The sequence below is a fragment of the Nansenia antarctica genome (genome assembly GCF_963989245.1).
Source record: "Nansenia antarctica genome assembly, chromosome: 14".
Classification (NCBI taxonomy): domain Eukaryota; kingdom Metazoa; phylum Chordata; class Actinopteri; order Argentiniformes; family Microstomatidae; genus Nansenia; species Nansenia antarctica.
The window spans coordinates 30090431-30102930 of NC_137684.1; the positions used below are offsets into that span (position 1 = coordinate 30090431).

Genomic DNA, 12500 nt, shown 5'->3' on the forward strand with positions numbered 1-12500 from the left:
GAGAGAGACAGAGAGAGAGAGAGACAGACAGAGAGAGACAGAGAGAGAGAGACAGAGAGAAAGACAGAGAGAGAGAGAGAGACAGAGAGAAAGACAGAGACAGAGAGAGAGAGAGAAACAAAACCGTCATACAAGGTCAGGTACTGGGGAAGTGCACTTAACCAGATCACAAAGACGTCAAGTTCCTCCAATAAATAACATCTACTGACTGGCCCCGGTTAAGAGTCAGACTTTCATCCCAGACAACTGGATAGAGGCCAAACTGTGCCTGAGGTAAATGTCTCTTTTCTAGACAGACCTGGCCGAGATAGCAGACAGACAGACAGACAGATAGACAGACTGGAGAGATAGAGAGAGAGAGAGACAGACAGACACAGACGGACAGACAGACAGACTGGAGAGAGAGAGAGAGAGAGAGAGAGAGAGAGAGAGAGACAGAGAGACAGAGAGAGAGAGAGACAGACAGACACAGACAGACGACAGACGGACAGACAGACTGGAGAGCTAGAGAGAGAGAGACAGACAGACATGTTGTGTTTGCGTGGCTCTGCACTGACCTGTAGGGGCGGGTGTCCTGCAGGCCTGGGTGTGGGGGGTTGGGGGGGGGCGGCCCCCCCTAGCAGTTGCACTGCTGCTTGGTGTGTGAGGCTCCGCCCCCCCGCGGCGTCCTCAGCTGCCTCAGGGACGCGTCGCCGTACTGGATACCTGAACCCATCCGCTCTGGGTCCAACTCACCTGGAGGAGGAGAGGAGGAGAGGAGGAGGAGGAAAGGGGGAGAGGAGAGGGGGAGGAGGGGGGAGAGGAGGAGAGGAGGAGGAGGAGAGGAGAGGGGGAGGAGGGGGGGAGAGGAGGAGAGGAGGAGGAGGAGAGGAGGGGGGGAGAGGAGGAGAGAGGAGAGGGGGAGGAGGGGGGGAGAGGAGGAGAGGAGGAGGAGGAGAGAGGAGAGGGGGAGGAGGGGGGGAGAGGAGGAGGAGGAGAGAGGAGAGGGGGAGGAGGGGGGGAGAGGAGGAGAGGAGGAGGAGGAGAGAGGAGAGGGGGAGGAGGGGGGAGAGGAGGAGAGGAGGAGAGAGGAGAGGGGGAGGAGGGGGGGAGAGGAGGAGAGGAGGAGGAGGAGAGAGGAGAGGGGGAGGAGGGGGGAGAGGAGGAGAGGAGGAGGAGGAGAGAGGAGAGGAGGAGGAGGAGAGGAGAGGAGGAGTATTTGCGTTTGCACCTTGTTTTAGTGTATTTCATCTGGTGTTTCTCTTCTACTAGTGTTTCTGTTAAGCACTTTGGGCGGCTGTTTGTCGTTGTATGTGTGTGTGCTGTATACATAAACATGACTTACTTACTTACACTTACACTTACACTTACACTTACACTTACACACACACACACACACACAGGCGCACACACACACACACACACACACACACACACGGACACACACCCCAACAAACAACACAGACAGGCCAGAGTGCCTGGAGACCCACCGACACCCACACCTCCCCTCTCTAACCACACACACACTCAGCCTAATCACACAACACATCTCCACCACCTCTCCTCACACAGACAGACACACCCCTGCAGCAACAGCCAGTTCACAGTTCAGTCCCACAGACAGACAGGGTTCCTACAAGTTTCAACAACAACAACAAGTCAAATTTAAGACCTTTTTTAGACCTCTTTGGGTATAATTTTTGCCCTATTTGCGACACTATACGATAGCTTTTTGTCATCCTCGAGGTGATGAAATTAGGGATTTCACTGCCATACAGACAAAAAAGGAAGCGAATTGGCATTTTTTTTGGTTCCAGCTAGATTTAGATTTCCGCGTAATTAGATGTGGTCGGACTGATTTCCTTGCAGGATCTCATTTTGAAGACCTAGCACCTCATTTTTGTAGTCCCAGCAGTCTTACCTGACTCTATCTTGGTGAGGATGGTGCGGGCACACTTGAGGAACGCCTCCTCTACGTTCTCCCCTGTCAACGCGCTGGTCTCCAGAAACATCAGCTCTACAGAGGCAGAGAGACAGGGTCACAACATTTTCCCTTTTATTTGTATTGATTTCTTTTACGTTTTTGTTCCCTTAAGAGCCTGGAATCTAAATACATTCAGTTAGTGTGTTTCCAGTACTGATGTGAACAGCCTCCTGGACACTTTCACAGTGAAATAAGAGTTTTCCTTAAAGGCATAAAGAGAAAAACAACAGAAGAGCTGTTTGCAAAAGTCTACACCCCCGTGGCTGAGGCACTCTGAGAATGAGCTCACATGCAAATATCTCCTCAACAACTGGCTCAATATGTTGAGATGAGAGTGAGTGTGATGAATGCAGGAAGAGAGGACGGAAAGAGGATAGAAAAGTAGGAGAAGAGGAGAGATGGTGGAGGGAGAGAGAGAGGGAGAGGTGGAGGAGTGAGCGAGAGAGGGAGAGAGAGAGAGAGGTGGTGGAGAGAGAGAGAGAGAGACCGGGAGGCAGTGAGAGGGAGAGGTGGAGGAGTGAGAGAGAGAGAGGGAGAGGTGGAGGAGTGAGAGAGAGACAGGGAGAGGTGGAGGAGTGAGAGAGAGACAGGGAGAGGTGGAGGAGTGAGAGAGGGAGAGGTGGAGGAGTGAGAAAGATAGAGGGAGAGGGGGAGGAGTGAGAGAGACAGAGGGAAGAGGAGAGGTGGAGGAGTGAGAGAGAGGTGGAGGAGTGAGACATAGGGCTTACACACCGGCAGTTCCGAACGCCGGTTCGCGTTCGCGTTCGGAAACCTCCGAACGTTGGCGCTGTCTGGCGAACGATACACTGGTATGAACGCGGGCTTGTTCGCCAGACAGGGCCAACGTTCGGTGGTTTCCGAACGCGAACGCGAACCGGCGTTCGGAACTGCCGGTGTGAAAGCCCTGAGAGAGGGATAGGAGTGAGAGAGAGAGGGAGAGGTCATGGAGTAAGAGAGATAGAGGGATAGGTGGAGGAGTGAGAGAGAGGGACAGAGAGAGAGGGAGAGGAGTGAGAGGGAGGGACAGAGAGAGAGGGAGAGGAGTGAGAGAGAGGGACAGAGAGAGACAGAGAGAGAGGGGGAGGAGTGAGAGAGGGGGACAGAGAGAGAGGGGGAGGAGTGAGAGGGAGGGACAGAGAGAGACAGAGAGAGAGGGGGAGGAGTGAGAGAGGGGGACAGAGAGAGAGGGGGAGGAGTGAGAGAGGGGGACAGAGAGAGAGGTGGAGGAGTGAGAGGGAGGGACAGAGAGAGAGGGGGAGGAGTGAGAGAGAGACAGAGAGAGACAGAGAGAGAGGGGGAGGAGTGAGAGAGAGGGACGGAGAGAGGCGGGGAGGATTGAGAGAGAGGGACAGAGAGAGACGGGGAGGCAGGCACCATTCTCCTGGGTGAGAGATAGAGGGAGAGGTGGAGGAGAGAGAGAGAGAGAGAGAGGGAGATGTGGAGGAGTGAGAGAGAGGCGGGGGGCCACCCACCGTTCTCCTGTGCGAAGCGCGAGGCCTCTAGGAAGGTGACCTCTCTGTCTGCGTCCAGGTCCTTCTTGTTGCCACACAGGATGATGGCGATGTTGGGGCTGGCCAGCGTCCGCGCGTCCGTCAGCCAGTTGGTCAGGGCGTTGTACGTCTCCCGGCTGGCAGACAGACAGACAGACAGACACGGAAGAGAAGAAGGAGAGACTTAGTGAGACCATTTAACTACAGGGTTCCTACAAGTTTCAACAAGTCTAATGTAAGACCTTTTTAGACCTTTTTTAGAATAGCATTTTAGCCCTATTCGCGACGCTGTATGATAGCTTTTTGTCATCCTCGAGGTGATGAAATTAGGGATTTCACTGCCATACAGACAAAAAAGGAAGCGAATTGGCATTGTTTTGGTTCCAGCTTGATTCATTTCCGCGTAAATAGATGTGGTCGGACTGATTTCCTTGCAGGACAAGCTAATCTCATTTTTAAGACCTAGCACCTCATTTTTGGGGACCTAATGACATACATTTTTGACCTTTTTAAGCCTTATAGATCGGATGATGAGACAGAAGTGACTCCCTCCCTCCCCCCCTCCCCTCCTCCCCTCCTCCCTCCCTCCCCTCCTCCCTCCCTCCCTCCCAGCAGGGGAGAACCACACGTCATACTTCCTAGAATCTCTGTTTTTGGGTGAAGTCACCCGTCACCGTGGCGACGGCACACTGGTGTCCATGGCAACGGGAGAGCCTATTGGTGAGATCACTAAACCGTGGCGTCGGTCTGGGGCTGAATGATAACACCGTCTCCACACACACACACACACACACACACACACACAGACACAGACACAGACACAGACACAGACACAGACACAGACACAGACACAGACACAGACACAGACACACAGACACACACACACACACACAGACACAGACACAGACACAGACACAGACACAGACACACACACACACACACACACACACACACACACACACACAGATGTGGAGGAGAGAGAGAGAGAGAGAGGGAGAGAAACAGAGGGAGAGGTGGAGGAGTGAGAGAGACTGTGTGTGTGTGTGTCGAGAGGAGACATCATTATCATTCGGCCCTAGACCGACGGCAGGGTTCAGTGATGTCACTGCAGCTGTAGGACATTAGGCCACGCCCTGCTCACCTCCGGGCTCTCCCGTTGCCATAGACACCAGTGTGCCGTCGCTACGGTGACGGGCGACTTCACCCAAAAACAACGATTCTCCCATCTGTCCTACGCGCACACGCACACGCACAGACACAGACAGACACACACACACACACACACACACACACACACACACAGAGACAGACAGACACAGACAGGCACAGACAGACACAGACAGACACAGACACACACACACACACACACACACACACAGAGACAGACAGGCACAGACAGGCACAGACAGGCACAGACAGACACAGACAGGCACAGACAGACACAGACACACACACACACACACACACACACACACACACACACACACACACACACACAGTCCTGTCACTCTGCATTCACTCCATCTTAATGATGTGACAGCGCAATGTAAACTCTGGGCTTATCCAATGAAAAGCCTTCGTGGGCTCATGAGGGTGTGTTCATATCATCACTTCTCCTCATGATGACTGGTGGACAGATGATTCACTAACTTCCTCTATTTGTTATGAAGTCGCTTTGGATATTTGTTGTGAAGTCGCTTTGGATATTATTTATGATGTCATAGACACTTGGTTACATTTGTTGCCTACAACTAATACAGGGTTCCCACACCTTCTGAAACATCACATTCAAGCACCTTTCAAGGACTTTCAAGACTCAATTCCCTAAAATTCAAGGACCCAACACAACATAGTTTGAGACAGATCTAGATGAGAACTGATATAATAGGAACTATCCGCTCTCACAGACAACAATTAAAAAGAGAGGCTTGAATGTGTGAACACTGGATGGTCTCTTGCCTTCTCTACCACAGCACAGCAAAACAATATATTGTGAAATATGTGTAAAGTTACTGTGTTAAGTTAAGCAATGTGATTTCAATGACCCATGTCTATTTTGAAAAACTTTTAAGACCTTTGATTTTTCCCCCCCTCAAATTCACAAACTTTCAAGGATTTCAAGAACCCGTGGAACCCTGGATAAAGGCGTCTAGCTAAATTACCCAAAAATGGTAGAATGTAAAATGTAAGTAGTCCACCAGACAGAGTGCTGCTCGGTTCTCATTGGTTCTCCTACCTTGTGATGTCATAGACCAGCAGCGCCCCTGCCGCCCCCCGGTAGTAGCTGCGTGTCACAGACCTGGGGAGACAGACAGACAGGCACACAGAGACAGACAGACAGACGGACAGACAGACAGACAGACAAGGTTATCCAATCAGAGCGCGGCTATACCGCGATCCCGATGACTGAGGAGAGCGGTGGGTCAGACGTGTGCGGGGGGGGGGTGGGCGTGGGGGGGGGGGGGGGCGTGGGGGGGGGGGCCAGGTGGGAGGGGCTGTGGGGGAGGGGCCAGGTGGGGGGGGGCCAGGTGTTTTACCTGAAGCGTTCCTGTCCGGCCGTGTCCCAGATCTGCAGCTTGACCGTCTTGCCCCCGACGCTGACCACCCTGGAACCAAACTCAACCCCGATGGTGTGGTTAGAGTCCTGCTTGACTGGGGAGGGAGGGAGGGAGGGGAAGGGAGGGAGGGAGGGGAAGGGAGGGAGGGAGGGAGGGGGGGAGAGAGAGGGGAGGGAGGGAGGGGGGGAGGGAGAGAGGGGGAGAGAGACGGAGAGAGAGAGAGAGAGAAAGAGAGAGAGAAAGAGAGAGAGGGGAGAGTTAGCACCATGTCCATGTCACGAGACCGGCAGTCCCCCCCCCTATAGCCTCGTATGCATATCACATATTCAGATATACATGATTGACATATGGGTGTATGTGTGTGTATCAGGCATGGGCAGACAGACCAGGCAGCAGCACCGCTACTCACACTTGTTCTCTATGAACTGGTGCAGGAGGCAGGACTTCCCCGCCCCGGCGCTGCCGATCACCAGGAACTTAAACAGGAAATCTGAAGAGGAGAAAACACAAAACAAGGATGAGGGGCGGAGGAGGAGGAGGAGGAGGGGTACAGACATCACTACAGCATCAGAGGTTTGAGGGCAGCGTGAACAGCCTTCTGTTCTTCATCATCAGACTAGGGCTGCAACGATTAGTCGACATAATCGACGACGTCGATCATAAAAACTCATCGACGTGGAATTTTAGTGTCGACGCATCGTATAAAAAAAAACGGGGGGGAAAACGGAAAGAAAAACTTTTTTTTTACATTTCTTTTTTAAATTAAAAAAAACAAAAAACGGGAGCCATGCAAGAATCAGCTGGGTAAGTTTTAGCTAACGTTGTTAGCCAACTGGCTAACGTTATATTGTTAGGGTCGTAATGTTTATGTTAGCTTTACTGTTACATGTTGGAAAACAACGTCTCATGGACAGGGCTGTACATGCTATGAGCGTTTGTGCTATTAATTTATTTGCCCTGTGGCACGCGTGTGACAGACAGAGGCGCTTGTATGTAACGTTACGTAGCAGGGGTTTTCCATGTTGAAGCCAGGAGAACGCGAGATGAAATGAAGTGAGGGGTGGTCGCTATTAAAATACCAGGTAGTCATGGTGGATGATCATGAATGATGCTTGATAAGTGAATGCTATTTCAATTATGTTGAGTCCACCAGCGAGCTGTCTGTAAGATAAACAGCGCCAAGCGTAGCCTACTAACGTGAGCTGTCTGTAGTCTAGCCAGCAATGCTAGCTAGCCAATCAACTAGCTCTGTGAGCAGCTGTAGCTTGGCGTAACGTAACGTTAGGTTAGATAGCTAGTTAAGCCGGATTTATGCTTCTGCGTCGCCACACGACTAATCGCGACTAATCGAAAAATAATCGACAGATTAGTCGACTACCAAAATAATCGTTAGTTGCAGCCCTACATCAGACACAGTCCTGAGTCCTCTGATCGCAATGAGACGCTCAAAAATAAATAAAAAAATGGACTGACTTATATGGCGCTTTTATCCAAAGCGCTTTACAACGGCCTCTCATTCACACATTCACACACCAATGGCAGCCGGCCCGCTCACTGGGAGCAATTTGGGGTTCAGTGTCTTGCCCGAGGACACCTCAACATGTGTGGCCAGCCGGGGCTCGAACCGCCGATCTGCCGACCTTGCGATCATTAGACGGCGGCTCTACCTCCTGCAGCACCACAGCCGCCCCCGGCTGTGTCAACAGACTTGCCAATCACCCCAGGTTAGCATGCTTACATCTCTCCACGTTGAGGGTGAAGGGAACATGCTAACTTTGACGCTAATAACGCTAACTTTGACGCTAATAACGCTAACTTTGACGCTAACTTTGACGCTAATAAGCGACTTGTTTAGGCCGACTTGTTTAGACAGACTTGTTTGAGGAGGAAATAGCCAGGATTCCTTATTAAGATAACAAGACAGCAATGTGCTGGCCAAGGCAGAGAGACACAGGCAGTCTGGGCTATCCTTCTTGACTGCTGGAACTTTTCAAAACGAGGCACACACTCCAGCAACACTCCACTCTCAGAGCGGTGAAGGCCTTTGTACGTCTCATCCTCCAGGGCTATGAGGAGAACAACGTTATGAAAGGTTGATACAGAGGGGTGCTGAGTAGGCAGGGTTCCTACAAGTCAAATTTAAGACCTTTTTAGACTCTTTTTTTTTTTTTGGGACCTCTGACTAGAATTTTAGACCTATCGTGACACCATAGGTTGGCTTTTTGTCATCCTCGAGGTGATGAAATTAGGGATTTCACTGCCATACAGACAAAAAAGGAAGCGAATTGGCATTTTTGGGGGTTCCAGCTTGATTAATTTCCGCGTAAATAGATGTGGTCGGACTGATTTGGGACCTTTTTAGACCTTATGCGTTGGACTGCTGGATTTGAGACTTTAAGGCTTTTTAAGACCAGCGCGGGAACCCTGTATGAGGAGAACAACGTTATGAGAGCGGTTGACCCACAGGGCTGCTGGGTAGGTGTGGTGTGTAGGTGTGGTCCTGTTGGACTGGGTCTGAGGGCTCGACCCGGCCCTACACAGACCACTGGAGGGACGGTAGAGAGCTCCGCTGACGGGCGGGACCGTGACCGGTCCAGAGACGGACCTTTGTGCGTTGGCCGCAGAGAGGGCGAGGCAGGGGGCATTTGCATGCATGGGCCACTGTTTAACCCAGCTACGCAGGGAACAATGGGGGATTGAGTAGGAAGAGAGAGAGAGTGTGTGTGTGTGTGTTTATAGGCACAGCCCTTTTAGGACAGCTTTGCCTTTTCCTATCTTTCCCACTCAAGTGAGTGAAACATAAAGTTCCTATGACAGTTCTTATGACAGTTCCTATGACAGTTCCTATGACAGTTCCTATGACAGTTCCTATGACAGTTCCTATGACAGTTCCTATGACAGTGTCTGCAGAGTTTTGCAGGAGTGAGAGTTCTTCCTGTATACAGGTTCTCTGGTAGAGGAGGAGCTGAGCCCAGAGCACCACCACATACAGCACTGTTCCTACAAGTTTCAACAAGTCAAATTTAAGACCTTTTTAGAACTCTTTGAATATTATTTTAGACCTATTCACGACACCATATGATAGCTTTTTGTCATCCTCGAGGTGATGAAATTAAGGATTTCACTGCCATACAGACAAAAAAGGAAGCAAATTGGCATTTTTTTGGTTCCAGCTTGATTCATTTCCGCGTAAATAGACGTGGTCAGACTGATTTTCCTTGCAGGATCTAATTTTTAAGACCTAGCACCTCATTTTTAGACCGAATAACTGAGATTCGGGACCATTTCAGGCCAGGTTCACAAAAGGGAAAAAACTACGGTACTAAAATCTCATATTTATACCTCAACTATCTTGTAGCTGCACCTTACAACAGTTCAACTGAAGACAGACCAGCTGGCTGAGGTCTGACCACATTTAGACACCTTAGGGTGGCTCTTCCGGAGCCACCCTCTTGGAACAGGGAGAGTTATATATATATAGTGTGTGTGTGTGTGTGTGTGTGTGTGTGTGTGTGTGTGTGTGTGTGTGTGCGTGCATGGGTGTGTGTGCACTGTGCATGTTTACTCAAGCAGTATAACCTTGAAGCCACTTCGTGGCCAGGTAACTCCTGGAGTCTCAGAGCCTGTTGTCTTAGGCAGGGGCCTACCACATAAGGGCTTTCTTGGACAAAAGCCTGCTTAAGCTTTTGCAAGGCTTTCAAAACGCAGAACATTTCCCCTCAAGGGAGACTAACGTCTCCATACAGCACAGCCGCCATGTTCAGGCTGTCAGCAACGTGTCAGGCCTCCATGCGACACGGAGCACAGAGGTGTTCCTGACCATGTCCTTCAACCCAACACCCAGGTCTGATATGACATGCTATTATAGGCTGCGTATGGTAAATCGACTGCACTTATATAGCGCCATTTTCGCTGCTCCAAAAGCGCTTTACAACGGCCTCTCATTCACCCATTCACACACACACATTCACACACCAATGGCGGCAAGCTGCCATGCAAGGCGCCGGCCGGCCCCGCTCACTGGGAGCAATTTTGGGGTTCAGTGTCTTGCCCAAGGACACTTCGACATGTGGCCAGCTGGGGGCTCGAACCGCCAATCTTGCAATCATTAGACAGCAGCTGCCTCTAAACGTGGATTTGGCTGTGGGCATAAACTAATGAATTTGATGTGGTAAACACTTCTTCCTGTCTGTACGCCTGCCTGCCTGTCTGCCTGTCTGTCTGTACGCCTGCCTTCCTGTCTGTACGCCTGCCTTCCTGTCCTTCAGTCCACCTGGTCTGAAAACTCTGAATCACATCCCCGTGTCTGGAGCTGAGCCATATAATCTCTTACTGGTGTGTGTGTGTGTGTGTGTGTGTGTGTGTGTGTGTGTGTTTGTTTTGCCGAAGAACAAAATGGCCTACTGTACTGAGAGGCAGAATAAATGAGGTGAACAGAGCTTCTGTTGTTACTGTATCCTGGGCAGTGGTCGCATGCTTCCCCTATGACACACACAGTTGTTGGACCCTCCTGGATAATTTTTTCGTGCTTCATACAGACAGAGAAGAGAGGGAAAAATCAATGAAAGACTATTACTGCTTCCATTAGTGCGAGGAGGGCGCTCCGGTATTAATGCTGATCTGCTGGTGTAGCGTTACAGAGAGAGAGAGATGGAGGAACACAGTGTGTGCATGTGTGTGTGTGTGTGTGTGTGTGTGTGTGTGTGTGTGTGTGTGTGTGTGAGGATAGAGTGTGTGTGTACACACGTGGGTAAGTGTGGGACTCAGGGCCTGAGCAAGCTGCAACCGGAGAGGGGAGGGTACATGAGGGTATACGCATGGTGTGCTGTTGCTAAAACATCAACGGCCATTCATAGAAAACGTATATATGTACCTAGTCAATACCACTCAGGACCACGTTCACATTGATAGCATGTTTACAAAGCACACTGACATACATGAGGCCTAGTTTAGAACGCCGATGGAGGCAGAAAGATACCACCTCCGTCTGCCCCTGGTCTATCTTCACATGTAGGTCTAGAAACAAACATTTAGAAACACAACGAACAGCGAACAACAACGTCGATGCGTGGCGTGGACGCGTGCAAGGCTTTAAAAAGAGAATCATTGACGCATGTTAATGAAGCGCTGTGAATAATTTAACCGTACAACATCCTCCTCTATGCAGTCCTATGGCCAGATGAGTCAGAGACTTTGCCATACAAAAAACACAAAGACATAATTTGGGATTAAATCTTTTTCTTTCACTGACTCTGATGATGGTTTGTCGTGTGGTTGTAAAATGGTCTGGACTGCACTTATACAGCGCCTTTATCCAAAGCGCTTTACAACGGCCTCTCATTCACCCATTCACACACACATTCACACACCAATGGCGGCCAAGCTACCATGCAAGGCGCCGGCCCGCTCACTGGGAGAAATTTGGGGTTCAGTGTCTTGCCTAAGGACACTTCGACATGTGGCCAGCCGGGGCTCGAACCGCCAATCTGCCAACCTTGCGATCATTAGACGCGTAGGCTCTACCTCCTGCGACACAGCTGCCCCAGGTTGTCCCCCTTTGACGGGCATCAAGGTAGCCAATGTGTGCCTTGGGGGGGGGGGGGGAATAAACACTATTTTCTATTAAACAAAACAAAAGACACCTTCTACACGTGTTCTCTTACTAACCAGCTGCTCCATTACTGGAATAGAAACGGCTTACGAAGTTCACGTTCGCGTGTGTGTGTGTTTGTGTGTCTGCTGAGCATGTGAGGAAGATAGAGAGAATGAGGAAACTTTTGATAATTGTTTTGATCACTAATGATTAGATTTAGATTAGATGACATTTTGTCTCCTTCCTTCTTGCTGGTCTTTGCAGCCTAGAATATGACACACCCACTGACGACGTGACTGTTCTACGTTTTGGTTCCCACTTGAGAACCAACTTTTCAGGCTCCGAACCAATTTATTTTTGGTTGGAACGCGCCGGCCGGTTCCAGACTTGGAACGGTTCCTTGGTGGTGTGAAAGCTCTAGAAGGATGCGCTCCATCCAGCTCGGAATAGTGATGATGGAAACTTCATAAATGGACTGACTTATACAGCGCCTTTACCCAAAGTGCTTGACAACGGCCTCTCATTCACCCATTCACACACACATTCACACACCAATGGCAGCAAGCTACCATGCAAGGCGCCGGCCCGCTCACTGGGAGCAATTTGGGGTTCAGTGTCTTGCCCAAGGACAACCTTGCAATCATTAGATGGCGACTCTACCTCCTGAGACACAGCCTCCCCCTCTTCACTTCATGATCATCATCTGAGTTGACTGACATTGAGACACCGATGTGACAAAAAAAAAAAGAACATTATAGTAACGCTGAAGAATTTCAAATCCTCCTTATCGACTTCCAAATCCAAAGGTGAAATAAATAAATAAATAAAAAAGGTGAAATAAAGGTGAGGGATGACACAGAAGTAAAGGCATCCTGTTATTAGCTACCTTTTCTATT

At 50.2% G+C, this 12500-nt stretch overlaps 2 protein-coding genes across 2 annotated transcripts in view; one reads left to right on the forward strand and one right to left on the reverse strand.

Annotated features, from left to right (window-relative positions):
- egln2 (egl-9 family hypoxia-inducible factor 2) overlaps positions 1–12500 on the forward strand; it is a 646007-nt gene that overhangs the window by 285258 nt on the left and 348249 nt on the right. The window lies entirely within an intron of this gene.
- The window catches only part of rab4b (RAB4B, member RAS oncogene family), a gene marked incomplete at both ends in the record, with an annotated part of 12784 nt that continues 900 nt past the window's right edge, over positions 617–12500 (reverse strand). Inside the window, 6 exons of the mRNA XM_080544778.1 lie at positions 617–735; positions 1901–1996; positions 3436–3590; positions 5690–5752; positions 5991–6105; positions 6421–6501. Of these exons, the coding sequence (XP_080400904.1) occupies positions 617–735; positions 1901–1996; positions 3436–3590; positions 5690–5752; positions 5991–6105; positions 6421–6501 (629 nt within the window). The remainder of the gene's footprint in view (positions 736–1900; positions 1997–3435; positions 3591–5689; positions 5753–5990; positions 6106–6420; positions 6502–12500) is intronic.